Genomic DNA, 27894 nt, shown 5'->3' with positions numbered 1-27894 from the left:
ATAATTTGAACTTTATTATTTATTGTTTAGGATTATTTTCTTGCGTTTTAATACTCGTTATTTAGTTTGAATTATTTTTAACCATGTTCAATGAAAAAAGAAAAAGAAATTACGGGGAAAGGTTACCTCCCCTTTCTCTTATTTTTCCCGGCCAGATTATTTGTCCCGACCGCCCATGAGAAAATGTGTTACGAAAGTGTACACATAGTTCTTTCCTTGAGAGACACCGTGGCTTGCAAACGAGCGAAGCATCGTAGTTGCTCAGTGTTTGGATGTAGAAATGAACACAAACGTCTATATTTTGTTAATTCACCCGAGCCGCTGAAGAACCAGTGGGTTAATTTTATTGTCTCTGGAAATGCGCCAGTCTGCGCCAATCATTTCACTGACGACTGCTTCCTCAACTTGGGCGAATACAAAGCTGGACTTGCTCAATGTCTGAAAATCAAGTCTGGATCAGTACCAACTCTCCTCGGCTCAGCTCCAAGCCTCGAAAAAGTAAGTTAACTAACGCCATATCATTGTGTTGCTTTACTGTATATGGTTACCTTGTTAGCATGATAATGTTGCTTTAGCATTAGCGCTACAGCTAACAGCCAAGTTACTATTGCTAATGTTACGGTAGATAGCATCAGTTATGTGTGTAAATACCACGGACCTATGAAAGCAAGGACAGCGGACTAATACATGGCCGCCCAATCATTCCTATAATACACGCACTGTAACTCGAGTGTGCACCTCAGAAAGCAAGGGGCGTCACACGAGAATGGGCACAATTCAACAAAGGGGCTACAGGCACTGATCTCTACTGCTTGGAGACCAAGGGAATGCAATGTTTAACAATGTCTGCTCACCATACAACAAACGAATACAACTGTATTTTACCGGCCACTGGACCGCAGTAGTTCTAGCGTTTTACTGATGAGTTCATTATGACCTGTTAAACTCAACCTAAATACCTATGGTGCGTTCCTGGCAACCCGTGTTTTCTACCCTTCTACCCTCTTGTACTCCCAGTTTTAGCTGGTTATTTACGGGCAAAAAAAGTGTACCTGGAACGCACTATTATAGGCATGTTTTCCCCTTCACACCAGATTCAAATCAAAGGGTTATTAGCAAGTTTCTGCAGAGCTTGATTTCATGGTATTGAGTTGATGAGATGAACTATAAAATATGTAAACAAATCAAGGATGTAATATCATTTCATATAACTCATTTTAAGTATTAGGCTAATGTAATTCACTAAACATGTGATGTTGATAGGTTTTCAATGTAGTGAGTCCCCGGGACCCACAGGTGGCGAGTTGGGTGGGTCCCTGAGAAATTCAATGGGTCCCGAGTCGACTCCCCAGTTTAAAAATGTGTTTCTTTTTTATTATTATTCTATTTCTTAAATTAAATTAATAGTGTTAAACTCCTTGATGGTGGTATGATATGGTTAGAGCTTGAGTACTCAACCTTTCATGTTTAACACTAGAAACGCCGGGCCATTTTTACTTACTCCCAGTGCCGCAAGAGGGGTCAAATGACCCCTAAGTCATTTTAATGAGAGGCTGTGCATTTGCACATAATGATCACTAGGTGGCGCCAATGAGCTATTACCGCGCGAGCGCCACATTTGTGTGTGTGTGTGTGTCACAAGCCTAGTCCTCACGATTTTGTCATAAATGTACATATATTCAATCAGAAGGATTGCAAAAAAATCCTGTTTGATTTGCTCATTCGACACGAATGAGCACAGCATCGAGCAGTGGAAACGTGGGTTTATTTACTCTGAAGTTCGTATTTTTAATTGTTGAATGAAATCAGCGGTGACGAGCTAGTTGTTTTGGTAGCGGCTAAATTAGCATGTCGCGATACTTTGTACAGGAGATCACGTCTGCGCCGAGTAGATGCGCAGAGGGTTGAAACAGCGCTTGTCCGATCTGCTCACAAGAAGGTTTCTTTGGCCAGTTACTGTGATTAAACACGAGTTGTTTAATGTTCACAATGTAGAGTTTTTCATGGGGAAAATGAGATACGTCCCCGGGACGCATGGATAGTGAGTTTAGTGCGTCCTTTCAGATTTTAATGCGTCAGGGACGCAGGACGCGTACCTAGCAACATCACTGTGCTTATATCTTCTTACAACTTGCACCTGGACTATATGCAATATAAAAAATTGAGTACTGATTTTACTTTGTTCTCTCTACGCAGGCCAGCTCATCAAGTGCTTACATTCAGCAGCTTCTTTCAAGGGATGTCGCCTGCCAGAAAGAACACCTGGAAACGCATATTTGTAGGCACACATCCATCCTTAAAGTCTTGGCAGCCCCATTTTAAAAGTGAGTGTGTACTTTCCTCATTAAGTATTTTTTTTCTTTGATGTAGTAGATTTAGGCAGCATAGATTCTAGGCTGATGCTAGATTCTAACTGCGCTAAAAAGCCTGGTCTTCTTGGAAAATCATCACGACCAGCGCCCTGCTAAAACACGAGTCAAACTTGGGAGTTGCATTTCAAAGATGGAATCAGTCAAGAGTCCAGAAGGGTTTCAAGACAGATGCCACATGAGCTGGTTTATCATTCTCAATCATCAATGAATTCATAATGCATGAATGTTAACTGATCAGTTTAGAGGGAAGGACACGTTGTTGCTTTCTAGTATCGAAATAGAATTATTGCGCTTGTCTCGCATGTCATGTTGTGATCAGATCACTTGGCGCTGGTGTTCGTTGAGGGTCCTTAACCTGGCCAACCACTTGAGCTTTGAGTCTAGGGAGGAGGGTGCTGAAGGAGATGTCCCTCTCCAAAACTGTGAATCTTTGTCAGCAGTACACATTTTATACCCTCTGTGTCAATGTTACATACATTTAAAGAGTTTCTCTCATGTGTACAAATACACAATGCCTCCCTTTATGCAAATAATGTATCAAAACAATAGATTTTTCCTTTTTTCTCCCTCTGCAAAAGGCTGCGATGCCTTTAGAGACCGTAGCACTTATCGCAACGCCACCTCAGAGATTCTGGGTGAGGACGCCCCTGGCTCCTCCCACATGTCCATCCACATCGAGGAACTGAAGATTCTGAGTGTCTACGGAAAAGGGGAGGGCCCCTTGGCGACGGACGGCCATGACACCCTCTTCACCGCGTCTGAAGTAGAGGCCCTGAACTCGCTGTCTGCAGACCACAGCGCGGCCAAGAGCCTGGAGCGCGGCGAGCGGCTGGTCTGCCGCGAGGAGCTGAGTGTGCAGGTTGGAAATCATTCAACATCCAAAAGAGAGGCTTCCTCTGTTACAACTCTAAAACAGACCCATAGAAAGCCCACACCTTTATGATTCAGTAAACGTTTTTACACTGCCAAATATGCCCGTCTTGTGCCCAACTTTTCCCCTTTGTGATCCGCGCGTTTACACTGACCGAGGTAATTTACAGGCTTTATTTTGCACCCCTATTAACCCTCTCTGACCCTACACATATTGGAGGTTTGATTTTGATGTAAATGCGATAAGACAGCTTTGCGGTTCTAGGGGCGAGGCTTGGGTAGAGGTGTTGCTGCATTGTCTCTACAACAGAGACGATGCAGCGATAACATGAATAGTTGTAGCTGGAGAGACGGTGAAATTCACGAGCTGCTGACCATTATGGGAGAGAAGGTGATGCAGTCACATTTAAAAAAGACGAAAGATTGTCGATCTAAAGAGAAAGTTCCAGACAAACTTTCCTTACAATGCTTCGTCAGCAAAGTGGTTAGCAAAGTAAAGAATATTTCGGCATTTTTGCACTTGTAAATAGTTAATCGCGTTTTAGCCTACACTCGGATGTGAACTCATTCTTGCATGCGGGGGTCTTTAATCCAAAAAAATATTATTATTTTTTTGCAAGTCATTGTAAAGGGTCGTACTCTCCGTGTGAAGGCCCGCCTTCTCCTGTGAACCAAGCAAGCCAGCTCTGAGACGAAGGGGGATTTTACCCCCTTGGTTTTACACAGACAAGACATTGAAATTGCAGGGTGTGCCAAGCCGCGACCGAACCAGCTTGGCAGTGTAAAAATGCCTAATGTGTCGTTAGTGGGGATTGACCACTATTCTGTGAAAATGAAAGAATATGTCTTGTGTGTGTTTCCTTCTTTATGTGGAAAGCAGCAGACCCCAGACACCATTTCAATCAAGGTTGAAGAGGATACTGGTGGAGGCTTGCCCACCGTAGGTTGGTAATACACATTGCATCCATGCAAGCAAACGACCTGGATCAACTGAGAATGTACTTGATTTTACCTGCGCTAAAAAGCCTTGTCCTCTTTTGAAAAGCATCATGACAAGCGCCCTGCTAAAACACGAGTCAAACTTGGGAGTTGCATTTCAAAGATGGAATCAGTCAAGAGCCCAGAAGGGTTTCAAGACGGATGCCACATGAGCTGGTTTAACATTCTCAATCATCAATGAATTCATAATGCATGAATGTTAGCTGATCAGCTTAGAGGGAAGGACACGTTGTTGCTTTTTAGTGTCAAAATATAATTATTGCGCTTGTCTCGCATGTCATTTTGTGATCAGATCACTTTGCGCTGGTGTTCGTTGAGTGTCCTTAACCTGGCCAACCACTTGAGCTTTGAGTCTAGGGAGGAGGGTGCTGGAGGAGACGTCCCTCTCCAAAACTGTGAATCTTTGTCAGCAGCACACATTTTAAACCCTCTGTGTCAATGTTGCATACATTTAAGAGTTTCTTACACGTGTACAAATACACAATACCTCCCTTTATGCAAATAATGTATCAAAACAACTGATTTTTCTTTTTTTTCTCCCTCTGCAGAAGACTGCGATGCCGTTGGAGACCGTAGCACTGAGCGCAACGCCACCTCAGAGATTCTTGTTGTGGACGCACCGGGCTCCTCCCACATGTCCAGTCACAGCGAGGAACTGAAGATTCTGAGCGTCTACGGAAAAGGGGAGGGCCCACTGGCGGAGGACGGCCATGACACCCTCTTCACCGCGTCAGAAGTGGAGGGCCTGAACTCGCTGTCTGCGGACCACAGCGTGGCCAAGAGCCTGGAGCGCGGCGAGCGGCTGGTCTGCCGCGAGGAGCTGAGTATGCAGGTTGGAAATCATCTTCTCATTCACCCTCCAAAAGAGAGGTTTCCTCTGTTACAACTCTAAAACAAACCCATTGAAAGCCCACACCTTTATGATTCAGCAAACGTTTTTACACCGCCAAATATGCCCGTCTTTGCCCAACTTTTCCCTTGTGTAATCTGTGCGTTTACTGACCAAGGTAATTTATGGGCTTTATTTCGCACCCCTATTAACCCTCTCTGACCCTACACATATTGGGGGTTTCATTTTGATGTAAATGCGATAAGACAGCTTTGCGGTTCTAGGGGCGAGGCTTGGGTAGAGGTGTTGCTGCATTGTCTCTACAACAGAGACGATGCAGCGATATCAACATGAATAGTTGTAACTGGAGAGAAGGTGAAATCCGCAAGCTGCTGACCATCATGGGAGAGAAGGTGATGCAGTCGTATTTAAAGAAGACGAAAGATGGTCGATTTAAGAGAAAGTACCTGCTAAACTTTCCCTACAATGCTTCGTCAGCAAAGTGGTTTACAAAAAAATAAAGATTTCGGCATTTTTGCACTTAATAGTAATAGTTAATCGCGTTTTATCCTACACTCAGATTTGAACTCATTCTTGCATGCGAGGGTCTTGAATCAAAAAATATGTTGATATTTATTTGCTATTCATTGTAAAGAGTCCTACACTCGGTGTGTAGCCCCGCCTTCTCCGGTGAACCAAGAAAGTCAGCTCAGAGACGAAGGCAAGGCAACTTTATTTATATAGTACTTTTCATACACAAGGCAGACTCAGTGATTCACATGCAAACATTGTCATACAATAAAATAAAATAACTGATAAGTAAAAGAAAACATAACAAAGTTACAAAAGGCATTTTAGTATCAAAATAGAAAATAAAGGAAAAGTTAAAAAAGAAAGTGCAATGTATTTAAGATTTAGCAGAAAGCTAAAGCAAACATAAAAGTCTTCAAGGGGGAAGTGGGATTTTACCCCCTCGGTTTAACACGGGCAAGACATTGAAATTGCAGGGCGTGCCAAGCCGCGACCGAACCAGCTTGGCAGGGTAAAAAGGCAAAATGTGTTGTTAGTGGGGATTGACAACTATTCTGTGAAAATGAAAGAATATGTCTTGTGTGTGTTTCCTTCTTTATGTGGAAAGCAGCAGACCCCAGACACCATTTCAATCAAGCTTGAAGAGGATATTGGTGGAGGCTGGCCCGCCGTGGGTTTGTAATACACATTGCATCTATGCAAGCAAACGACCTGGATCAACTGAGAATGTACTTGGTTCTACCTGCGCTAAAAAGCCTGGTCCTCTTTGGAAAAGCATCATGAACAGCACCCTGCTAAAACACGAGTCAAACTTGGGAGTTGCATTTCATAGATGGAATCAGTCAAGAGCCCAGAAGGGTTTCAAGACAGTGGCCACATGAGCTGGTTTATCATTCTCAAACATCAATGAATTCACAATTTATGAAAGTTGGCTGATCAGCGTAGAGGGATGGACCCGTTTTTGCTTTTTAGTGTCAAACTAGAATTATTGCGCTTGCCTCGCATCTCATGTTGTGATCAGGTCATTTTGCGCTGGTGTTCGTTGAGTGTCCTTAACCTGGCCAACCACTTGAGCTTTGAGTCTAGGGAGGAGGGTGCTGGAGGAGACGTCCCTCTCCAAAACTGTGAATCTTTGTCAGCAGTACACATTTTAAACCCTGTCAATGTTGCATACATTTAAAGAGTTTCTTTCATGTTTACAAATACACAATGCCTCTTTTTATGCAAATAATGCATCAAAACAATTAATTTTGCCTTTTTTTTTCTCCCTCTGCAGAAGACTGTGATGCCTTTGGAGACCGTAGCACTCAGCTCGGCGCCACCTCAGAGATTCTGGGTGTGGACGCCCCTGGCTCCTCCCACATGTCCAGTCGTTGCAAGGAACTGGTGGTTAGCAGAATAAAGAATATGTTGGCATTTTTGCACTTGTAAATAGTTAATCGTGTTTTAGCCTACACTCGGATGTGAACTCAGTCTTGCATGCGAGGGTCTTGAATCAAAAAATAATAATACACGGGGAAGACATTGAAATTGCAGGGCGTGCCAAGCCGCGACCGAACCAGCTTGGCAGTGTAAAAATGCCTAATCTGTCGGTAGTGGGGATTGACAACTATTCTGTGAAAATGAAAGAATATGTCTTGTGTGTGTTTCCTTCTTTATGTGGAAAGCAGCAGACCCCAGACACCATTTCAATCAAGGTTGAAGAGGATATTGGTGGAGGCATGCCCGCCGTAGGTTAGTAATACACATTGCATCTATGCAAGAAAACAACGGTGATAAACTGCGAATGTACTCGATTTTGCCTTCTCAGCAGGAGCCTTTAACCCTTGACCATCCAAAGGCCGACAAGGAAAATGTATAATCAACAAACAGAAGTTGGAAAGAATGTCCAAATATAATTCTTCCAATACACAAGTGTGTACTTAGTACATACTGTATACCTTTGTGAATTGATTAATTAAAACATTACTTTCTCTCTCTCTGTTTTCCTCTCTGAAGAAGACGGCAATGACATCAGAGACTGCAGCACGCAGCGCGGCGCCACCTTGGAGAGTCTGCGTGTTGGCGCCCCTGGTTCCTCCCACATGTCAAGTCACAGCGGGGAGCTGCGCATCCTGAGCGTTTACGGACAAGGGGAGGGTCCACTGGCGGTGGACGGCCATAACGCCCTTTTTGCCGCGTCAGAACTGGAGGCCTTGAGCTCGCTCTCCGCTGACCACAGCGTGGCCAAGAGCCTGAACTGCAGCGTTCAGCTCGTCCGCCTTGAGGAGCTGACTGGGCATCCGGGCGGCCGCAAGGGCCGGCCCGGTGTCTTGTGTGGAAAGGTTATTCCCAACAATGCCAATATGATTATCCACATGAGAACTCACTCCGGGGAAAAGCCCTACAAGTGTGACCAATGCACAAAGGGCTTCAGTCTGAAAAGCCACTTGAAGAGCCACATGAGGACTCACTCCGGTGAGAAGCCCTACAAGTGTGACCAATGCACGAAGCGCTTCCAGCGGAAATGCGACCTGAAGATCCACCTGAGGACTCACTCTGGGGAGAAGCCCTACAAGTGTGACCAATGCACGAAGGGCTTCAGTCTGAAAAGCCACTTGAAGAGCCACATGAGGACTCACTCCGGTGAGAAGCTATACAAGTGTGACCAATGCACGAAGCGCTGCCGAAGCACAAGCCACCTGAATCACCACATAATGACTCACTCTGGGGAGAGGCCCTATAGGTGTGACCTATCCACGAAGGGCTTCGGTCTGAAATGCGACCTGAATATCCACATGAGGACTCATTCCGGGCTGAAGCCCTACAAGTGTGACCAATGCACGAAGAGCTTCAGTCTGAAAAGCCACTTGACGGGCCACTTGAGGACTCACTCCGGTGAGAAGCCATACAGGTGTGACCAATGCACGAAGGGCTTCATTCTGAAAGACCTCCTGAAGCGCCACATGAGAACTCACTCTGGGGAGAAGCCCTACAAGTGTGACCAATGCAAGAAATGCTTCCGTCTGAAATGCCGCCTGAAGCGCCACATGATGACTCACTCTGGGGAGAAGCCCTACAAGTGTGACCAATGCACGAAGCGCTTCAGTCTGAAAGACCTCCTGAAGCGCCACATGATGACTCACTCTGGGGAGAAGCCCTACAAGTGTGACCAATGCACGAAGCGCTTCAGTCTGAAAAGCAACCTGAATATCCACATGAGGACTCACTCTAGGGAGAAGCCCTACAAGTGTGACCAATGCACGATGCGCTTCAGTCAGAAAGGCACCCTGAAGCGCCACATAATGACTCACTCTGGGGAGTGGCCCTATAGGTGTGACCAATGCACGAAGCGCTTCCAGCGGAAATGCGACCTGAAGATCCACCTGAGGACTCACTCCGGGGTGAAGTCCTACAAGTGTGACCAATGCACGAAGAGCTTCAGTCAGAAAAGCCACTTGAAGAGCCACATAATGACTCACTCCGGTGAGAAGCCATACAAGTGTGACCAATGCATGAAGTGCTTCAGTCTGAAATGCGACCTGAATATCCACATGAGGACTCACTCCGGGGTGAAGCCCTACAAGTGTGACCAATGCACGAAGAGCTTCAGTCAGACAAGCCACCTGAAGATCCACATGAGGACTCACTCCGGGGTGAAGCCCTACAAGTGTGACCAATGCACGAAGAGCTTCAGTCAGACATGCCACCTGAAGATCCACTTGAGGACTCACTCTGGGGAGAAGCCCTACAAGTGTGACCAATGCATGAAGCGGTTCAGTGAAGGCCGCACCTTGAATATCCACATGAGGACTCACGATAAGCCCTACAGGTGTGACCAATGCCCAAAGTGCTTCAGTGAAGGCCGCACCTTGAAGATCCACATGAGGACTCACTCCGGGAAGAAGCCCTACAAGTGTGACCAATGCATGAAGTGCTTCAGTCAGAAAGGCTCCCTGAAGCACCACATGATGACTCACTCTGGGGAGAAGCCCTACAGATGTGACCAATGCACGAAGCGCTTCATTCAGACAAGCCAACTGAAGGTCCACATGAGGACTCACTCCGGGGTGAAGCCCTACAAGTGTGACCAATGCACGAAGGGCTTCAGTCTGAAAAGCCACTTGAGGGGCCACTTGAGGACTCACTCCGGTGAGAAGCCATACAGGTGTGACCAATGCACGAAGTGCTTCAGTCTGAAAGACACCCTGAAGCGCCACATGATGACTCACTCTGGGGAGAAGCCCTACAAGTGTGACCAATGCAAGAAGTGCTTCAGTCTGAAAGGCCCCCTGAGGCACCACATGAGGACTCACTCTGGGGAGAAGCCCTACAAGTGTGACCAATGCACGAAGGGCTTCATTCTGAAAGCCCCCCTGATGGTCCACATGAGGACTCACTCCGGCGAGAAGCCCTACAAGTGTGACCAATGCAAGATGCGCTTCAGTCAGAAAGGCACCCTGAAGATCCACATGAGGACTCACTCTGGGGAGAAGCCCTACAAGTGTGACCAATGCACGATGCGCTTCAGTCAGATAGGCGGCCTGAAGATCCACCTGAGGACTCACTCCGGTTAGAAGCCCTGCCTGTTAGTGCATTGCAACGCCAGCTACAGCGACCCAAGCTATTTGAGTGTGCACATGCTCAAGCACACGGGCAATGGGGTGCTTTCACACTGGGTAACGGGGCGCTTTGATTGAGACCTCTGTCCGGTATTTGTCTAAATTACTGCTTTTTCGTTTTTCTTTTCATCAGGATTAAACACTTTCCAGCTTTTGATTCGCTTTGTTTTGCTTTGTTTTCATTTTAGTAATTTATGTCTGTGTGATAAAGAACTTATTTCTCTGAGTCTTCTAACAGCAAAACATTAGGAAACGTTCACATCGTTGGTTAATACAAAGGAAACCTGTGAGGGGAGTATACCACGAACCTCGCTGAACTTTCCCAGGCTTTCTTGGGAAAACCTGGTTCGACAGAGGCGCAACTCGCAGTCAGAGTTAAATGGTTCCACGACACTCACTTTAGATTCAATTAGTCGAACCAGGTTTTCCGCTTTAGGTTCAATGCGCGTTCCCATAAAAGGTGTGTTTATCACGTCATTTAACTCCCCCTTATGCAAAGTGAATCGAGCGTGCGTGGTGTATTATTATGAATTCCTACGAGGAATTCAAAGTCCAAATCACAGCCAAGGGGAACACGGTTGCCCATAATATGGCTAGGGTAGCGTGCTGGCAAAAAATAGCCGTCCGTGTTAATTCATAAGTGAAAAGATGGCAATGGACATAAATAATTGTCTTGCTGATCAAATGTGAAATGATTGAGTGTAAAAACACTGGGGGGGGTGCCGCGGTGCAGCGCCCGGGGAGCAGATGGGGGTTTCAGGTGCCTTGCTCAAGGGCACCTCATCCGTGGAGGTTCGGGATTCGAACTGGCCACCCTCCGGTTACCAGTCCAACTCCTTCACCAGTATGCACGCTGCAGTTCAGGCTCTTGGCCACGCTGTGGTCTTTGGACAGCGAGCTCAAGGCCTCAAGTTCTGACGCGGCAAAGAGGGCGTTATGGCCGTCCACCGCCAACGAGATGACGGGTGACGCACACTAAGCAGCACCCCCACTTCCCGCGTCCCTGCTCAAGAATCTCAAACACTGGGTCCAGCTTTACGTGGTGCCTATTCCTTTGCAGCGTGCAGATGTTAGGCAGTGGAATCTGCATTTGCTGCAGGGTTTTATAACCAGTGGTCCATTTTACTTGTGTTGCTTTTTTAATTGTCTCCTTTCCTCATCGTGTTGCTCTCCTGTTAGCACTTATATATACAATATTCATCCCTGTTCCTTCACTTTGTTCTTGTTTTTCAAGTTGGATACAAACACACACACACACTAGATGTAGTAAGGTTAAGCCACTAAAGTCAGCCTAGTCTAGTGCTACCCATGCTAACACGAACGTGAAGCTTTCCCTCAAATTTAAAAACATAGGCTATCTAAGTATACCACTCCAAATGTAAAACTGACGTTTACAAATATGCAACAATGGTCAGAAAAGTACTTGGGTATGTGTTTTTTTATTTATATATACAATATTGCAATCGCTGCTGTCAAAGAAAACTAAAAATATTTTCGGGAAGAAGTTTGATAATTTTAAGTTTTATGTGAGGCCGCTTTGTGAACTACAGCTCTTCGCTGCTCTCGACGCATCATATACGTCACCACACCCGCACTTGGAACCATTGGAACTCGGCACAGACATGGCGATCTCTTTGCTCCACTTCACCACTTTTTTTCAAGGCGAGGATAAAAGCATAGAAAGAGGTGAAAACCACTATAAGTCTGGGCATGTGGAGAGTTTTAGTTATGTGCCATCTCTGCCGAGTTCCAAGTGCGGGTGTGGTGATATCCCTTTATTATGTCCATGGGTGATATATGCGTCGAGAGCAGCGAAGAGCTGTAGTTCTTCTTCTTCAGTTTCCGGCATTTTGGACGCTGTCCAGCGTATTACTGCCCTCCACAGGTCCGATGACTGACTACATTTTTACATATAGTCCTGTTCTATGCAGGAACTGCAGAACTGCCCTAGAGATCAGTTTATGATTATCAGTGCCCAAACAGGGAACAAACTGAAAAAGCCTGACCTCCAAGTCCCAAGACCAACAGTCTACCAAATAGTGCATGTCTTTCTGTCCTATATTTTCTACACTCCAGAAAAACCTGTTTTACTGTCTCAGAACTCCCACATTCACATAAACCAGACACATGTTTTCCTACAATAAATAAAAAAATATTTAGCCCACAGTGACCCAGCCTCAATCGACAGTTTACTCAGCTCGGGCAGCACCCAATATGGCATAGGTAGCCAGCTTGTATGTTCCGCTACACTAAACTGTTCCAAACCCAGCCGCACAGCCCACTGATTTATATTTACAAAAAATGTTTTATACTTATTGGCTCTGTCAGACTCTTGTGACAGGCACCTTGCTGGAAAAGTTTGATGTGTCCCACTTAGTTGTACCCAGTACTGCAACCCTAACTTAATGCGCCTTAACCATAAGGGCCTTTCTCCCATTTCAATAAGCAGAGCAGGGACTGGGGAAGGAGCTATAGTTCACAAAGCGGCCTCACATAAAACCTAAAATTATCAAACTTCTTCATGAACATTTTTAGTTTTCTTTGCATGAAAAATTATCATTTAAATCCACAAACAACTTATGTGTAATCCAGGGCATATAAAGACTGGGACCAGAAAATAATTATTTTCTCTCCATTGACACCCATACATATCTTTCGATCTCATAGGTCCCATGAGCTCTACCGGAAGGGGCGTGACTTCGCCACTCTATTTTTCCCGACCGCCCATGAGAAAAGTAGCTACGACCGCGTGAGCTGCTCAACACACCCATACCGGTAGTTCTTTCCTGGAGTAACATTATAGTTTGCAAGCATGGAAGTTGCTCAGTGTTGGGATGTACAAATTATCACAAAAGTCTATGTTTAGTTCCTTCATCCGAGCCTATTTTATCTGGAAACGCGCCAAACATTTCGCCGAGTCCGGATAAGTTCCAACACTCCTCGGCTCAGCTACAAACCTCGGACAAGTAAGTCAACTACCGCTGTATCATTGTGTTGCTTTACTGTATATGGTTACCTTGTTACCCTAGCATTAGCTATACAGCTACCAGCGCAGTTACTGTCTCTAATGTAAAGGTAGATGGCATCCGGTATGTGTGTGAATACACACACTGTAATGCGAGTGTTGGACACTTCTTTGTTATTTGGATAAACGTTCTGACTGAGCGTGTACCTCTGCAAACCAGGGGGATCACACGTGAATGGGCACAGTTCAGCAAAGGGGGTACATACACTGATCTCTACTGCTTGGATACCAAGGGAATGTCCCGAATCTTTAACAATGTCTGCTCACCATACTACAAACGAATACAACTGTCTGTATCCAGCTACGTGACCGCAGTAGTTCTAGCGTTTTCACAACCCTCTTATGCCGCGTTTCCGCTGCAGGGTGCGGAACGGATCGGATCGCAAAGGTGCGGTAGGGAGGGGGTGGTATGTAAAACATCGTAAACAACGTCTTCCTCCCCAAGAATGCAGACGGACGTCTCCACCTCCTTGTTCGGCCAAGCAAGCGTTTTACGCAACATGTTAATTGTAAAGAATAATAACTCGAGGCTGCTGTTTGTTTGTTTTTTATCCCCGCGTCGCCCGGAAGTGACGATTCTGTCGACCAATCAACGGAGGGGGTGTGTAGCTAGAATTTCCCGGGACTCTTTCAGGCGTCTCGTTTTCGGTACCCCAACGGAGTAGTCCCGAGAACGAGGCCAGAACGGGTACGGCAAAGTCCGGGTCACGCCCACTTTTGGCGGTGGAAACGTGACCCGATCCGCACCTATCCGATCCGTTCCGCACCCTGCAGTGGAAACGCGGCATTAGTCTACCATAACCTTATTTTCACTTTGAGCACTCCCCTCCCTCTACCCCTTAAAGAGCTTCTAGCTCTTTTCAGGCTGCCCTTGAAAATAAGAATTTTGTCTTTAATTTGTTCTCCTGGGTAAATAAAGGTTAATAATAATAATAATGACCTCCGTTACAGCTCGTAACTTACGGTCTAAAATGTGTCCCCGGAACGCAGCATAATGTTATGCATCGATCTGGTCTGAGTTCACATGTAGTGAGTTGCGGGTTTGACTGCCATTCCAGGGCCCACTCATATTTTTACATTCAGCTGCTTCTCTCAAGGGATTTTGCCTGCCATACAGACTACCTGGAAACAAATACTGTAGCCACACGGCTATCCTTAAAGACTTTGCTGCCCCATTTTACAAGTGAAGGTATGTACTTTGCACTTTGAGTACATTTACTTGATCTAGTAGATTCTAGGCAGCATAGATTCTAGGCTGTTGCTAGACTCTAACTGCGCTAACAAGCTCTTTGGAAAAGCATCATGACCAGCGCCCTGCTAAACTTGAGTCAAACTTGGGAGTTGTATTTCAAAGATGGAATCAGTCAATAGCCCAGAAGGTTTTCAGGACAGATGCCACATGAGCTGTTTATTATTCTCAAACATCAATGAATTCAAAATGTATAAATGTAAGCTGAGCAGCTTACCGTTATCACTTGTTATTGTCAAAATAGAATAATTGCGCTTGTCTCGCATGTCGTGTTGTGCTGCTCAGATCATCTTGCGCTGATGTTCGTTCAGTGTCCTCCAACTGGCCCCCGCTTGAGCTTTGAGTCTAGGGGGGAGGGTGCTGGAGTAGACATCCCTCTCAAACTCTGTATCTTTGCGTGCAGTACACATTTTAGACCATAGCACGCAGCGCGGCGGCACCTCAGAGAGTCTGGGTGTGGACGCCCCTGGCTTCTCCCACATGTCCAGTCACAGCGGGGAGCTGCGGATCCTGAGCGTCTACGGAAAAGGGGAGGGCCCAATGGCGGTGGACGGCCATGACACCCTCTTCACCGCGTCTGAAGTGGAGGCCCTGAACTCGCTGTCTGCGGACCACAGCGTGGTCAAGAGCCTGGAGCGCGGCGAGCGGCTTGTCTGCCGCGAGGAGCTGAGTGTGCAGGTTGGAGATGATCTTCTTATTCTCTATCCAAAAGAGAGGCTTCCTCTGTTACAACTCCAGCACAAAGCCTTATAAAGCACACACCTTTATGAATCAATGAGTCGTAAGTGGGGATTTATAACTATTCTTTGCAAATGAAAGAATGTCTTTTGTGTGTGTTTCCTTCTTTATGTGGAAAGCAGCAGACCCCAGACACCATTTCAATCAAGGTTGAAGAGGATATTGGTGGAGGCATGCCTGCTGTAGGTTAGTAATACACATTGCATCCATGCAAGCAAACAACCTGGATCAACTGAGAATGTACTCTATTCTAACTGCGCTGAAAAGCCTGGTCCTCTTTGGAAAAGCATCATGACCAGCGCCCTGTTAAACATGAGTCAAACTTGGGGGTTGTATTTCAAAGATGGATAAGTTTAATATCCATACTGCCATGAGTACCCTTAAACTTAGTACACTATCCGCACTCACTAAGTGCGCTCATTTTCAGATGTCAGTGTTGTTCCAAATCGAATGCTCCGTGGTGCACAAACCGGAAATTACGATCACGACTGCGGCCGCGGCTCCTTCCCCGCAATAAACATCCCGCTTTGAACGGTGAACTCTTTACGCCTAGCTGCTATAAAAGCTATTAAAACTACAAAATGACTCCATTAATTCATGCTATGTGGAAAATGCGCAGACTTTGGCTTAACCTGACTCCGCCCTCTTCCGCTACCCAGCTAACATTGCTGCCGTTGAGTAAAAAATGTGTAAATCGATCCACACTTCACGATTTGACCGTTTTGAGTACACCATGGGTCCTTTCAGTACTTATTTTCGCCCGATCTGAATTGGAACGCCCTACGTACTCATACTAAGGCTAGTAAGTATGGATATTGGAACACAGCATTGTTATCGTCAAAATAGAATAGTTGCGCTTCTCTCGCATTTCATGTGCTCAGATCATTTTGCGCTGTCGTTCGTTCAGTGTCCTCCACCTGGCCCCCGCTTGAGTTTTGAGTCTAGGGGGGAGGGTGCTGGAGGAGACATCCCTCTCCAAAACTCTGAATCTTTGTCTGCAGTACACATTTTAAACCCTCTGTCTCAATATTTCATAAACATTAGGGCTTTAACAAAAAACCAACTCCCGATTCGGTTTGTATCAAGATTTTTGACCCACGGTTCGATACATCCCACGATTTTTTTTAATATAATATTTTTTTTTTATTTAAACAGCACTTGTATAACAATAAACGAAATTTAACTTTTAATAAAAAAAAATTTGGAATACTGATCAGATTTGAACAGAAAGAATACTATTAATGTATCACTATTTTAATAAATAAATCACCAAAGATTGCAGTTGGAGGATGCTTGCAGGTAGGCAAAAACCCTCAACTAGTTTTGTGGTTTGTCAAAGATCCTATCGTGGATTCTTATTAGGTTATGTAGCTTAATTAATGACATAATCAGGCCGTATAGAATGCAACATGTTTAATAGCCTCACTTTCAAATAGATGGGGAAAAAACATGAACGTCTGGTTCGCAATAACGAGGCATAGTTTTACGAGTGGCGGGTGTGTGTACGTGAATGGCAGTCTGCGTATGTGTGTGCGAGTGACGTCAGCGAGTGAGTGGACGAGCGAGGAGAGCGAGCGGTAGCGTGTGTGTGTCTAGTGAAGAAACAATCGTTTCCGGTAGAATAAAGTACCCATCCTGTCAATCGGTGGCCGCTTCATTCCGACCTATAAGCAGACCAACTGCCGTTCAAAGCACACAAAACACGAGAGACAGGGATCACACAGGCTATTTTTTCGCATTTGTCCCACTCTGGATGAATGTCGTTTATCGCATATGAGGACCTCCCAGGCTGTGGAGAAATGCAATCCTCCGTAGCCCACGGAGAGCTGTCATCACAGAGAGGGCATCTCGTCGCAGACTTAAGGCATCGATAAAAGGGGGCGGTGTCAGCAGACTATTATTTAGACTGGTTATTAGCAAATTTCCATCTGACAATTTGACCGGAGAGTTAGAAAGGGCGTATCGCGCTTGTGCCTTCTCACACCGCGAGACAGGTTCGTGGCTTTGAGTGTCGTGATTCCGGTTTCGATATGCATATCGTTACAGCCCTAATAAACATACATTTAAATAGTTTATTTCATGTGTACAAATGCACACTTCCTCCTTTTATGCAAACATTGTATCAAAACAATTACGTGGTCTTTTTTTTCCTCCCTCTGCAGAAGACTGCGATGCCTTTGGAGACCGTAGCACGCAGCGCGGCGCCACCTCGGAGAGTCTGGGTGTGGACGTCCCTGGCTCCTCCCCCATGTCCAGTCACAGCGGGGAGCTGAAGATCCTGAGCGTTTATGGTAAAGGGGAGGGCCCACTGGCGGTGGACGGCCATGACACCCTCCTCACCTCGTCAGAAGTGGAGGACCTGAACTCGCTGTCTGCGGACCACAGCGTGGCCAAGAGACTGGCGCGCGGCGAGCGACTGGTCCGCCACGAACAGCTGAGTGTGCAGGTTGGAAATCATTCAACATTCAAAAGAGAGGCTTCCTCTGTTACAACTCTTAAACAGACCCATTGAAAGCGCACACCTTTATGATTCAGTAAACATTTTTATACTGCCAAATATGCCCGTCTTGTGCCCAACTTTTCACCTGTGTGATCCGCGCGTTTACATTGGCCGAGGTAATTTACGGGCTTTATTCCGCACCCCTTTTAACCCTCTCTGACCGTACACATATTGGAGGTTTGATTTTGATGTAAATGTGATAAGTCAGCTTTGCGGTTCTAGGGGCGAGGCTTGGGTAGAGGTGTTGCTGCATTGTCTCTACAACAGAGACGATGCAGCGATATCAACATGAACAGTTGTAGCTGGAGAGAAGGTGAAATCCGCAAGCTGCTGACCATCATGGGAGAGAAGGTGATGCAGTCGCATTTGAAGAAGACAAAAGATTGTCGATCTAAGCGAAAGTATGAAGGCCCGCCTTCTCCTGTGAACCAAGCAAGCCAGCTCTGAGACGAAGGGGGATTTTACCCCTGTGGTTTTGCACAGGCAAGACATTGAAATTGCAGGGCGTGCCAAGCCGCGATCGAACCAGCTTGGCAGTGTAAAAATGCTTAATGTGTCGTTAGTGGGGATTGACAGCTATTCTGTGAAAATGAAAGAATATGTCTTGTGTGTGTTTCCTTCTTTATGTGGAAAGCAGCAGACCCCAGACACCATTTCAATCAAGGTTGAAGAGGATATTGGTGGAGGCTTGCCCGCCGTAGGTTAGTAATAAACATTGCATCTATGCAAGCAAACGACCTGGATCAACTGAGAATGTACTCGATTCTGCCTGCGCTATAAAGTCTTGTCCTCCTTTGAAAAGCATCATGACCAGCGCCCTGCTAAAACAGGAGTCAAATTTGGGAGTTGCATTTCAAAGATGGAATCATTCAAGAGCCCAGAAGGGTTTCAAGACAGATGCCACCTGAGCTGGTTTATCATTCTCAAACATCAATGAATTCATAATGTATGAATGTTGGCTGATCAGCTTCGAGGGAAGCACACGTTGTTGCTCTTTAGTGTCAAAATATAATTATTGTGCTTGCCTCGCATGTCATGTTGTGCTCAGATCACTTTTGCGCTGGTGTGCGTTGAGTGTCCTTCACCTGGCCAACCACTTGAGCTTTGAGTCTAGGGAGGAGGGTGCTGGAGGAGACGTCCCTCTCCAAAACTGTGAATCTTTGTCAGCAGTACACATTTTAAACCCTCTGTGTCAATGTTGCATACATTTAAAGAGTTTATTTCATGTGTACAAATACACAATGCCTCCCTTTATGCAAATAATGTATCAAAACAATAACTTTTTCCTTTTTTTTTTCTCCCTCTGCAGAAGACTGCGATGCCTTTGGAGACCGTAGCACTCAGCGCAACGCCACCTCAAAGATTCTGGGTGTGGACGCCCCTGGCTCCTCCCACATGTCCAGTCGTAGCGAGGAACTGATGGTTAGCAGAATAAAGAATATGTTGGGATTTTTGCACTTGTAAATAGTTTATCATATTTTAGCCTACGCTCGGATGTGAACTCATTCTTGCATGCAAGGGTCTTGAATAAAAATACACAGGTAAGACATTGAAATTGCAGGACGTGCCAAGCCGCGACCGAACCAGCTTGGCAGTGTGAAAACGCCTAATCTGTCGGTAGTGGGGATTGACATCTATTCTGTGAAAATGAAAGAATGTCTTGTGTGTGTTTCCTTCTTTATGTGGAAAGCAGCAGACCCCAGACACCATTTCAATCAAGGTTGAAGAGGATATTGGGGGAGTCTTGCCCGCCGTAGGTTAGTAATACACATTGCATCTATGCAAGAAAAGAACGTTGATAAACTGAGCATGTACTCGAATCTGCCTTCTCAGCAGGAGCCTTTAACCCGTGACCATCCAAAGGGCGACAAGGAAAATGCATAATCAACAAATAGAAGTTAGAAAGAATGTCCAAATATAATTCTTCCAATACACAAGTGTGTACACCTTTGTGAAATGATTAATTAAAACATTACTTTCTCTCTTTCTGTTTTTCTCTGTGAAGAAGACGGCATTAACATTAGAGACTGCAGCACGCAGCGCGGCGCCACCTCGGAGAGTCTGTGTGTGGACGCCCCTGGCTCCTCCCACATGTCCAGTCACAGCGGGGCGCTGAAGATCCTGAGCGTCTACGGTAAAGGGGAGGGCCCACTGGCGGTGGACGCCCATGACACCCTCTTCACCGCGTCAGAAGTGGACTCGCTGTCTGCGGACCACAGCGAGGCCAAGAGCCTGGAGCGCGGCGAGCGGCTGGTCTGCCGCGAGGAGCTGAGTGTGCAGGTTGGAAATCATTCAACATTCAAAAGAGATGCTTCCTCTGTTACAACTCTCAAACCGACCCATGGAAAGCCCACACCTTTATGATTCAGTAAACGTTTTTACACTGCCAAATATGCCCGTCTTTTGTCCAACTTTTCCCCTGTGTGATCCGCGCGTTTACACTGACCAAGGTTATTTACAGGCTTTATTTCGCACCCCTTTTAACCCTCTCTGACCCTACACATATTGGCGGTTTCATTTTGAAGTAAATGCAATAAGACAGCTTTGCGGTTCTAGGGACGAGGCTTGGGTAGAGGTGTTGCTGCATTGTCTCTACAACAGAGACGATGCAGCGATATCAACATGAATAGTTGTAACTGGAGAGAAGGTGAAATTCGCGAGCTGTTGAACATCATGGGAGACAAGGTGATGCAGGCGCATTTGACGAAGACGAAAGATTGTCGATCTAAGCGAAAGTACCAGGCAAACTTTCCTTACAATGCTTCGTCAGCAAAGTGGTTAGCAAAGTAAAGAATATTTCGGTATTTTTGCACTTGTAAATAGTTAATCGCGTTTTAGCCTACACTCAGATGTGAACTCATTCTTGCATGCGAGGGTCTTGAATCAAAAGATATATTTATTTTTTTTGCAATTCATTGTAAAGAGTCGTACTCTCCGTGTGAAGGCCCGCATTCTCCTGTGAACCAAGCAAGCCAGCTCTGAGACGAAGGGGGATTTTACCCCCTTGGTTTTGCACAGGCAAGACATTGAAATTGCAGGGCGTGCCAAGCCGCGACCGAACCAGCTTGGCAGTGTAAAAATGCTTAATGGGTCGTTAGTGGGGATTGACAACTATTTTGTGAAAATTCAAGAATATGTCTTGTGTGTGTTTCCTTCTTTATGTGGAAAGCAGCAGACCCCAGACACCATTTCAATCAAGGTTGAAGAGGATACTGGTGGAGGCTTGCCTGCCGCAGGTTGGTAATACACATTGCATCCATGCAAGAAAACGACCTGGATCAACTGAGAATGTACTCTATTCTACCTGCGCTAAAAAGCCTGGTCCTCCTTTGAAAAGCATCATGACAAGCGCCCTGCTAAAACACGAGTCAAACTTGGGGGTTGCATTTCAAAGATGGAATCATTCAAGAGCCCAGAAGGGTTCCAAGACAGATGCCACATGAGCTGGTTTATCATTCTCAAACATCACTGAATTCATAATGTATGAATGTTGGCTGATCAGCTTCGAGGGAAGGACACGTTGTTGTGCTCGGATCACTTTGCGCTGGTGTTCGTTGAGTGTCCTTAACCTGGCCAACCACTTGAGCTTTGAGTCTAGGGAGGAGGGTGCTGGAGGAGACGTCCTTCCCCAAAACTGTGAATCTTTGTCTGCAGTACACATTTTAAACCCTGTGTCAATGTTGCATACATTTAGGGCCCCGTCCACACGAAGCCGAAACAGGCGAAACCGTAACGGTTTCGATCTATCCGGTTTCGCAGTATCTCCGTAAAGACGGAGTCAAGCGAAACCGGGTAGATCTGTAGAAACGCTGTAGTACACATTCCAGGCCCATAAGGGGCGCTGCTTCTGCTTCAGAAATCCTTGCTGTTGTGAGTACTGAGACTCCGCGGGCTTAACAGTCATTGGCTAGAGGGTCGAGGGGTGGGGCGATGACGTCATGGTTTACGGTTTCAGTCGGTTTCAGGCGTCCACATGAATCCAAAACGAACCCGGATAGATTTGCAACCACCTCCGAGGGTGGTTTCAGAAGTTTGCGGTTTCGGTCAGCGGATTGGCCGGCTTCGTGTGGACGGAAGGCCGAACCGTACAAGACCTTTGCGGTTTCGCCATGAAATCGGCTTCGTGTGGACGGGGCCTTAAAGAGATTCTTTCGTGCCTACAAATACATGCAAATATAATACATCCCTTTATGCAAATAATGTATGTATAATGTATCAAAACAATAACTTTTTCCTTTTTTTTTTTCTCCCTCTGCAGAAGACTGGGATGCCTTTGGAGACCGTAGCAATCAGCGCAACGCCACCTCAAAGATTCTGGGTGTGGACGCCCCTGGCTTCTCCCACATGTCCAGTCGTAGAGAGGAACTGGTGGTTAGCAGAATAATATATAAATATGTTGGGATTTTTGCACTTGTAAATAGTTAATCGTGTTTTAGCCTACGCTCAGATGTGAACTCATTCTTGCATGCAAGGGTCTTGAATAAAAATACACAGGTAAGACATTGAAATTGCAGGACGTGCCAAGCCGCGACCGAACCAGATTGGCAGTGTAAAAACGCCTAATCTGTCGGTGGTGGGGATTGACATCTATTCTGTGTAAATTAAAGAATATGTCTTGTGTGTTTCCTTATGTGGAAAGCAGCAGACCCCAGACACCATTTCAATCAAGGTTGAAGAGGATATTGTTGGAGGCATGCCCGCCGTAGGTTAGTAATACACATTGCATCTATGCAAGAAAACAATCTTGATAAACTGAGCATGTACTCGAATCTGCCTTCTCAGCAGGAGCCTTTAACCATTGACCATCCAAAGGGCGACAAGGAAAATGTATAATCTACAAATAGAAGTTAGAAAGAATGTCAAGATATAATTCTTCCAATACACAAGTGTGTACTAAGTACATACTGTATACCTTTGTGAAATGATTAATTAAAACATTACTTTCTCTCTTTCTCTGTTTTTCTCTCTGAAGAAGACGGCATTAACATTAGAGACTGCAGCACGCAGCGCGGCGCCACCTCGGAGAGTCTGCGTGTGGACGCCCCTGGCTCCTCCCACATGTCCAGTCACAGCGGGGCACTGAAGATCCTGAGCGTCTACGGTAAAGGGGAGGGCCCACTGGCGGTGGACGCCCATGACACCCTCTTCACCGCGTCAGAAGTGGAGGCCTTGAGCTCGCTGTCCGCTGACCACAGCGTGGCCAAGAGCCTGAACTGCAGCGTGAGGCTCGTCCGCCTTGAGGAGCTGACTGGGCATCAGGGCGGCCGCAAGGGCCGGCCCGGTGTCTTGTGTGGAAAGGTTATTCCCAACAATGCCAATATGATCGTCGACATGAGGACCCGACCAGACGAGAAGCGGTACGGGTGCGAACAATGCACGAAGCGCTTCACTTACCTATTCAAACTGAAGAACCACATGAGGACTCACACCGGCGAGAAGCCCTACAGCTGTGACCAATGCACGAAGATCTTCAGTCAGCATTACGAACTGAAGAACCACATGAGGACTCACTCCCGCGAGAAGCCCTACAGCTGTGACCAATGCATGAAGAGCTTCAGTCAGCAATACGATCTGAAGAACCACATGAGGACTCACACCGGCGAGAGGCCCTACGGGTGCGACCAATGCATCAAGCGCTACAGTCAGAAAGGCAAGCTGAGCATCCACATGAGGACTCACTCCGGGGAGAAGCCCTACAGGTGTGACCAATGCGCAAAGCGCTACAGTCACCGCTCCACCCTCAAGATCCACATGAGGACTCACACCGGTGAGAAACCCCACAGGTGTGACCAATGCACGAAGTGCTTCAGTCAAAGTGTACACCTGAAGAGCCACATGAAGACTCACACCGGGGAGAAACCTTACAGCTGTGACCATTGCACAAAGCGCTTTGCTCGGCATTGCAACCTTAATGTCCACATGAAGACTCACACCGGTGAGAAGTTTAATTTCTAACACAAGGTTAGTTTTGTTCCTAACATTATGAAAATCTGGCCCTTTGTCCAAAATTCCGAAGTACCCCTTTAAAGGGATGCTTTGACGCCTGTATCCACGTGCTGCTTTTTTTTCATCGTGATTAAACGCTTTCCAACTTTTGATTCGCCATGTTTTTATTTTTGAGAAATGATGTCTGAGATGAAAAATAACTTGGTTAGAGGACACGTCTGACTGCAAAACATTTGATATATCTTTAGAGCTTAATCATGGGAAGAAACAGGCAGCAAAGTTACCAAGCATTTGCTCAATTGCAAACGCAAACTATCTTAAAACCTTTCAATTAGACGGGACGGGAGGTATCTCTAGTGCCAAGGAGAATGTATATAAATTACTTTAAATTGACTTAATTTTGTAAACGGGGTTCATATCATTTTTATACAACGGGGGACCTAAATCCAGCGATCTGATTGGTTCCCAACTGTTGTATAATGAGCATATACATAACTGCTATGACGCCCGATCATTTTGTGAAAGTTTGCATATCACTCCGCGCCTGGAAGTAGAAACGGTTACAAAGTAAAACATGTGTTGGATGATGGAGAGGGTGTCAATGTTGTTACTCCGGGAGTGAGTAAGGCGATGGAGAGACTAACGAAAGCTTAGGCACACGGCGAGTGAACCGCTCCATAGGATAAATTGCCGGTGAACCGCTCTATCGGAGCCTTCTCTCGGAGGGACGCTAAAGTGTGTTGCATAGCGACCGTCGATGCATAGCGGCAGCCAGGAGGGATACTTTTTTGTATTCTTTAACAAAACGGCTACTTTGACTTTCTTTGTTTCTTTTTAAATGTAGTGTGTCTATGACTTTCGTTTCGCCATAACAGTAACCGTTGTATAAAAGCAATAGATCACTTCAGTCAGTGGCATGTGGTCATTATACCACTGTGAAGGGGGTCGCCGGCCCTGGTTTAATGAGCACATACCACAGCCTGGCGTCATCTATTGCTTAAGCATACAATTGTATATTGAAGCTACGCTTGATATTTCCACAACTAGGCTATGTCATTACCTCTACCTTTGTTATTAGAAAAAGCCTGCAAAGTTCACTTTAATCGTTAGACTGCAATTAAACCCCACATTATACATGATTGTTTGTTTCACTTACCTTTTGGCATGTCCTTAATGCCATCTACCTCTTGTTTTGACTTTCTAATTGCTGTATTTCTACTGCCATTATTTACTAGTTCATATCTTGGATAATATCACAATCTGCAATCGTGGTTGAAGATCGTCCACTTAAAAAGGTCACTGGTTAAATGTCTAGATCTCAGTAATGCTTGAGTCAGTTCATTCCGGTCCTCTCTAGAATGCAGCATTATTCTAATGGGACAGTGAGAAGATTCCTAGCATTGGTCACCCTTCATTCCTTGTTTGTCTAACGAAAGTTAAACGAAAACCTAATAAATGTATCATGTAAACTTCAAGTCTACAAGATACCAATGAATGGTGTGAATGAGAACTTTTTTTTTTACATTTGGAATCAAACATTTGACACATTGCATCAAGGGATAATATCTTGTACATTATGCTGATTACATGGATCCTTTCTTAACAAATCGGACACAAAATATAACTTGACAATGAGAATATATTCATTGGCGTATTATCTTCTATAGGCCTGGGTCCACGTCAACACAAAACAAACATGGCTGAAATTTTCATAGGGACAATTAAATATTTTGATTTGTATCGTTTGTATCGAAATGTGCATTTTTTTTTCATGATAGTCGTTAAGCGATTGTATATGACATTTAATTTGTTAGTTATTATAAAGTTCTTTCAGATCTCACCAGAAAATTTTTGAATTTAAAGTTTTCTATAGTTTCTATGGTGGTTGATACCCTTCAGACCCGTTCACCCTAAAACTACTTACAGTACACAGATACATGTGATTGGAGTAGGTAGGGGTTAGACAGTCAATACAGATACATGTGATTGAAGGAGTAGGTAGGGGTTAGACAGTTAATACAGATACATGTGATTAAGCAGCAGGTAGGGGTTAGACAGTGAAAATGGATATGTCGTAACAGGTAGGGGTTAGACAGTGAATAAGGATATATGTGCTAACAGGTCTGGGTTAGGGTTAGACATTGAATAAGGATATATGTGCTAATAGGTGGGTTTGACAGTGAATAGGGAAATACAGGTCATACTCCGAAAATTAGAATATCGTGCAAAAGTTAATTTATTTCAGTAATTCAACTTAAAAGGCCAAACTGACACATTATGTAGACTCATTACATGCAAAGGGAGATATTCCAATCCTTTATTTGTTATAATTTTGAAGATTATGGTTTACAGCTTATGAAAACCGAAAATCTCAGAAAATTGGAACATTACATTACATTCATTACATGAAATCAATAAAAAAAGGATTTTAAATAAAGAAATGTTGGCCTTATGAAAAGTATAATCATGCATAGATACTCAGTACTTGGTTTGGGCCCCTTTTGCATGAATTACTGCCTTAATGCGGTGTGGCATGGATGCTATTAGCCTATGGCACTGTTGAGGTGTTATGGATGACCAGGATGCTTCACTAGCGGCCTTCAGCTCTTTGGCATTGTTCGGTCTCATGTCTTTCATCTTTCTCTTGGCAATGCCCCATATATTCTCTGGGGTTCAGATCAGGCGAGTTGGCTGGCCAATCAAGGACGGTAATCCCATGGTCATTGAACCAGGTTTTTGTAGTTTTGGCAGGGTAGGCAGGTGCCAAGTCCTGCTGGAAAATGAAGTCAGCATCCCCATAAAGATGGTCCGCTGAAGGAAGCATGAAGTGCTCTAAAATGTCCTGGTAGACGGCTGCGTTGACTCTGGTCTTAATAAAGCACAGTGGACCAACACCAGCAGATGACATGGCTCCCCAAACCAACACAGACTGGAAACTTCACACTAGACTTTAAGCATCTTGCATTCTGTGCCTCTCCAATCTTTTTCCAGTTTCTGGGACCTTGGTTTCCATATGGACTTTGGACCATTGAGCAATAGACCAGTTCTTTTTTTCTTTAGCCCAGGTAAAATGCTTCTGACGTTGTTTTTTGTTCAGGAGCGGCTTGACAAGAGGAATACGACATTTAAAGCCCATTTCACAGATTGGTCTGTGTGTGGTGGCTCTTGATGGACTCACCCCAGCCTCAGTCCAGTCCTGGTGAAGCTCTCCAACACTTTTGAAAGGCCTTTTGCGCACAATCCTCTCCAGGCTTGGGTCGTCCCTGCTGCTTGTGCACCTTTTCCTTCCACACTTTGCCCTTCCACTTAACTTTCTTTGTGACACTTTGAGCCTACAGTTTGGAAAATGTTCACAATATTATAATTTTCTGAGATTTTGAATTTGGGGTTTTCATAAATTGTAAGCAATAATCTTCAAAATTATAACGAATAAAGGCTTGAAATATCTCACTTTGCATGTAATGAGCCTACATAATGTATTAGTTTGGGCTTTTAAATTACTGAACTTTTGCACGATATGCAAATGTTATGAGTATGACCTGTACTTTTTCCTTTTCTTCTTCCTTTACAGAAGACTGCGATGCCTTTGGAGACCGTAGCCCTCAGCGCAACGCCACCTCAGAGAGTCTGGGTGTGGACGCCCCTGGCTCCTCCCACATGTCCAGTCACAGCGGGGAGCTGAAGATTCTGAGCGTCTACGGAAAAGGGGAGGGCCCACTGGCGGTGGACGGCCATGACACCCTCTTCACCGCGTCAGAAGTGGAGGACCTGAACTCTCTGTCTGCGCGGACCACAGCGTGGCCAAGAGCCTGGAGCGCGGCGAGCAGCTGGTCTGCCGCGAGGAGCTGAGTGTGCAGGTTGGAAATCATCTTCTCATTCACCACCCAAAAGAGGCTTCACCTGTAGGAGAAAGGGTCATGGACCGAACGCACGCAACACACCACAGCCACCTGTCCTGGCACACAGGTATCTAGATGAAACTCAACAAAACTGGCTCTAAAAACAGAGCCGTGTGCAGCCGCAGCGCAGCAATGGTGTTGCATCTTCTGACGTGACAATGGGGCCTAGTAAAACATTATATGAACACAACAACGGGAATTATAGTCGAACATACCCATTGTTGTGGCTGAGGCTTTCCTTATTCAAGTCAGTCATGTTGGCTCATGTTCACAAACTCAATTTGATTTTTTTGGTAGGCCTATAGCCCTTAATCACAGTTACAAAGGGCTTAACA

The 27894-nt window shown here is 45.4% G+C and overlaps 1 protein-coding gene across 1 annotated transcript; it reads left to right on the top strand.

The window, feature by feature from the left end:
* Window positions 1-129: 129 nt before the first annotated feature.
* LOC130380997 (uncharacterized) lies at window positions 130-27199 on the top strand. Its single transcript, XM_056588416.1, has 23 exons — window positions 130-498; window positions 2197-2324; window positions 2951-3231; window positions 4120-4186; window positions 4790-5073; window positions 6209-6275; window positions 6878-6990; window positions 7269-7335; window positions 7600-10152; window positions 10936-10994; window positions 12942-13168; window positions 14286-14416; window positions 14880-15154; window positions 15337-15400; window positions 17377-17660; window positions 18349-18415; window positions 19024-19136; window positions 19405-19471; window positions 19720-19994; window positions 20884-20950; window positions 21973-22085; window positions 22354-22420; window positions 22687-27199. Exons 2-23 carry the CDS (start codon window positions 2240-2242, stop codon window positions 23667-23669), a joined length of 6309 nt encoding a protein of 2102 aa, XP_056444391.1. The 5' UTR covers window positions 130-498; window positions 2197-2239; the 3' UTR covers window positions 23670-27199.
* Window positions 27200-27894: the final 695 nt, after the last annotated feature.

The sequence above is a fragment of the Gadus chalcogrammus genome, chromosome 4, assembly GCF_026213295.1.
Source record: "Gadus chalcogrammus isolate NIFS_2021 chromosome 4, NIFS_Gcha_1.0, whole genome shotgun sequence".
Taxonomy (NCBI): Eukaryota; Metazoa; Chordata; class Actinopteri; order Gadiformes; family Gadidae; genus Gadus; species Gadus chalcogrammus.
Note: the sequence above shows the minus strand (reverse complement) of the source record. Positions and strands in the feature narration are given on the sequence as shown.

Excerpts from the sequence above, each read along its gene's own strand:
- LOC130380997 (XM_056588416.1), top strand. The coding sequence starts at position 2,240 with ATGTCGCCTGCCAGAAAGAACACCTGGAAACGCATATTTGTAGGCACA. Across the intron at positions 10,995-12,941 it reads AGGGCACCTCATCCGTGGAG|CTACGACCGCGTGAGCTGCT; the intron begins GTTCGGGATTCG and ends TGAGAAAAGTAG. Across the intron at positions 22,086-22,353 it reads GTCGTAGAGAGGAACTGGTG|CAGCAGACCCCAGACACCAT; the intron begins GTTAGCAGAATA and ends TTATGTGGAAAG.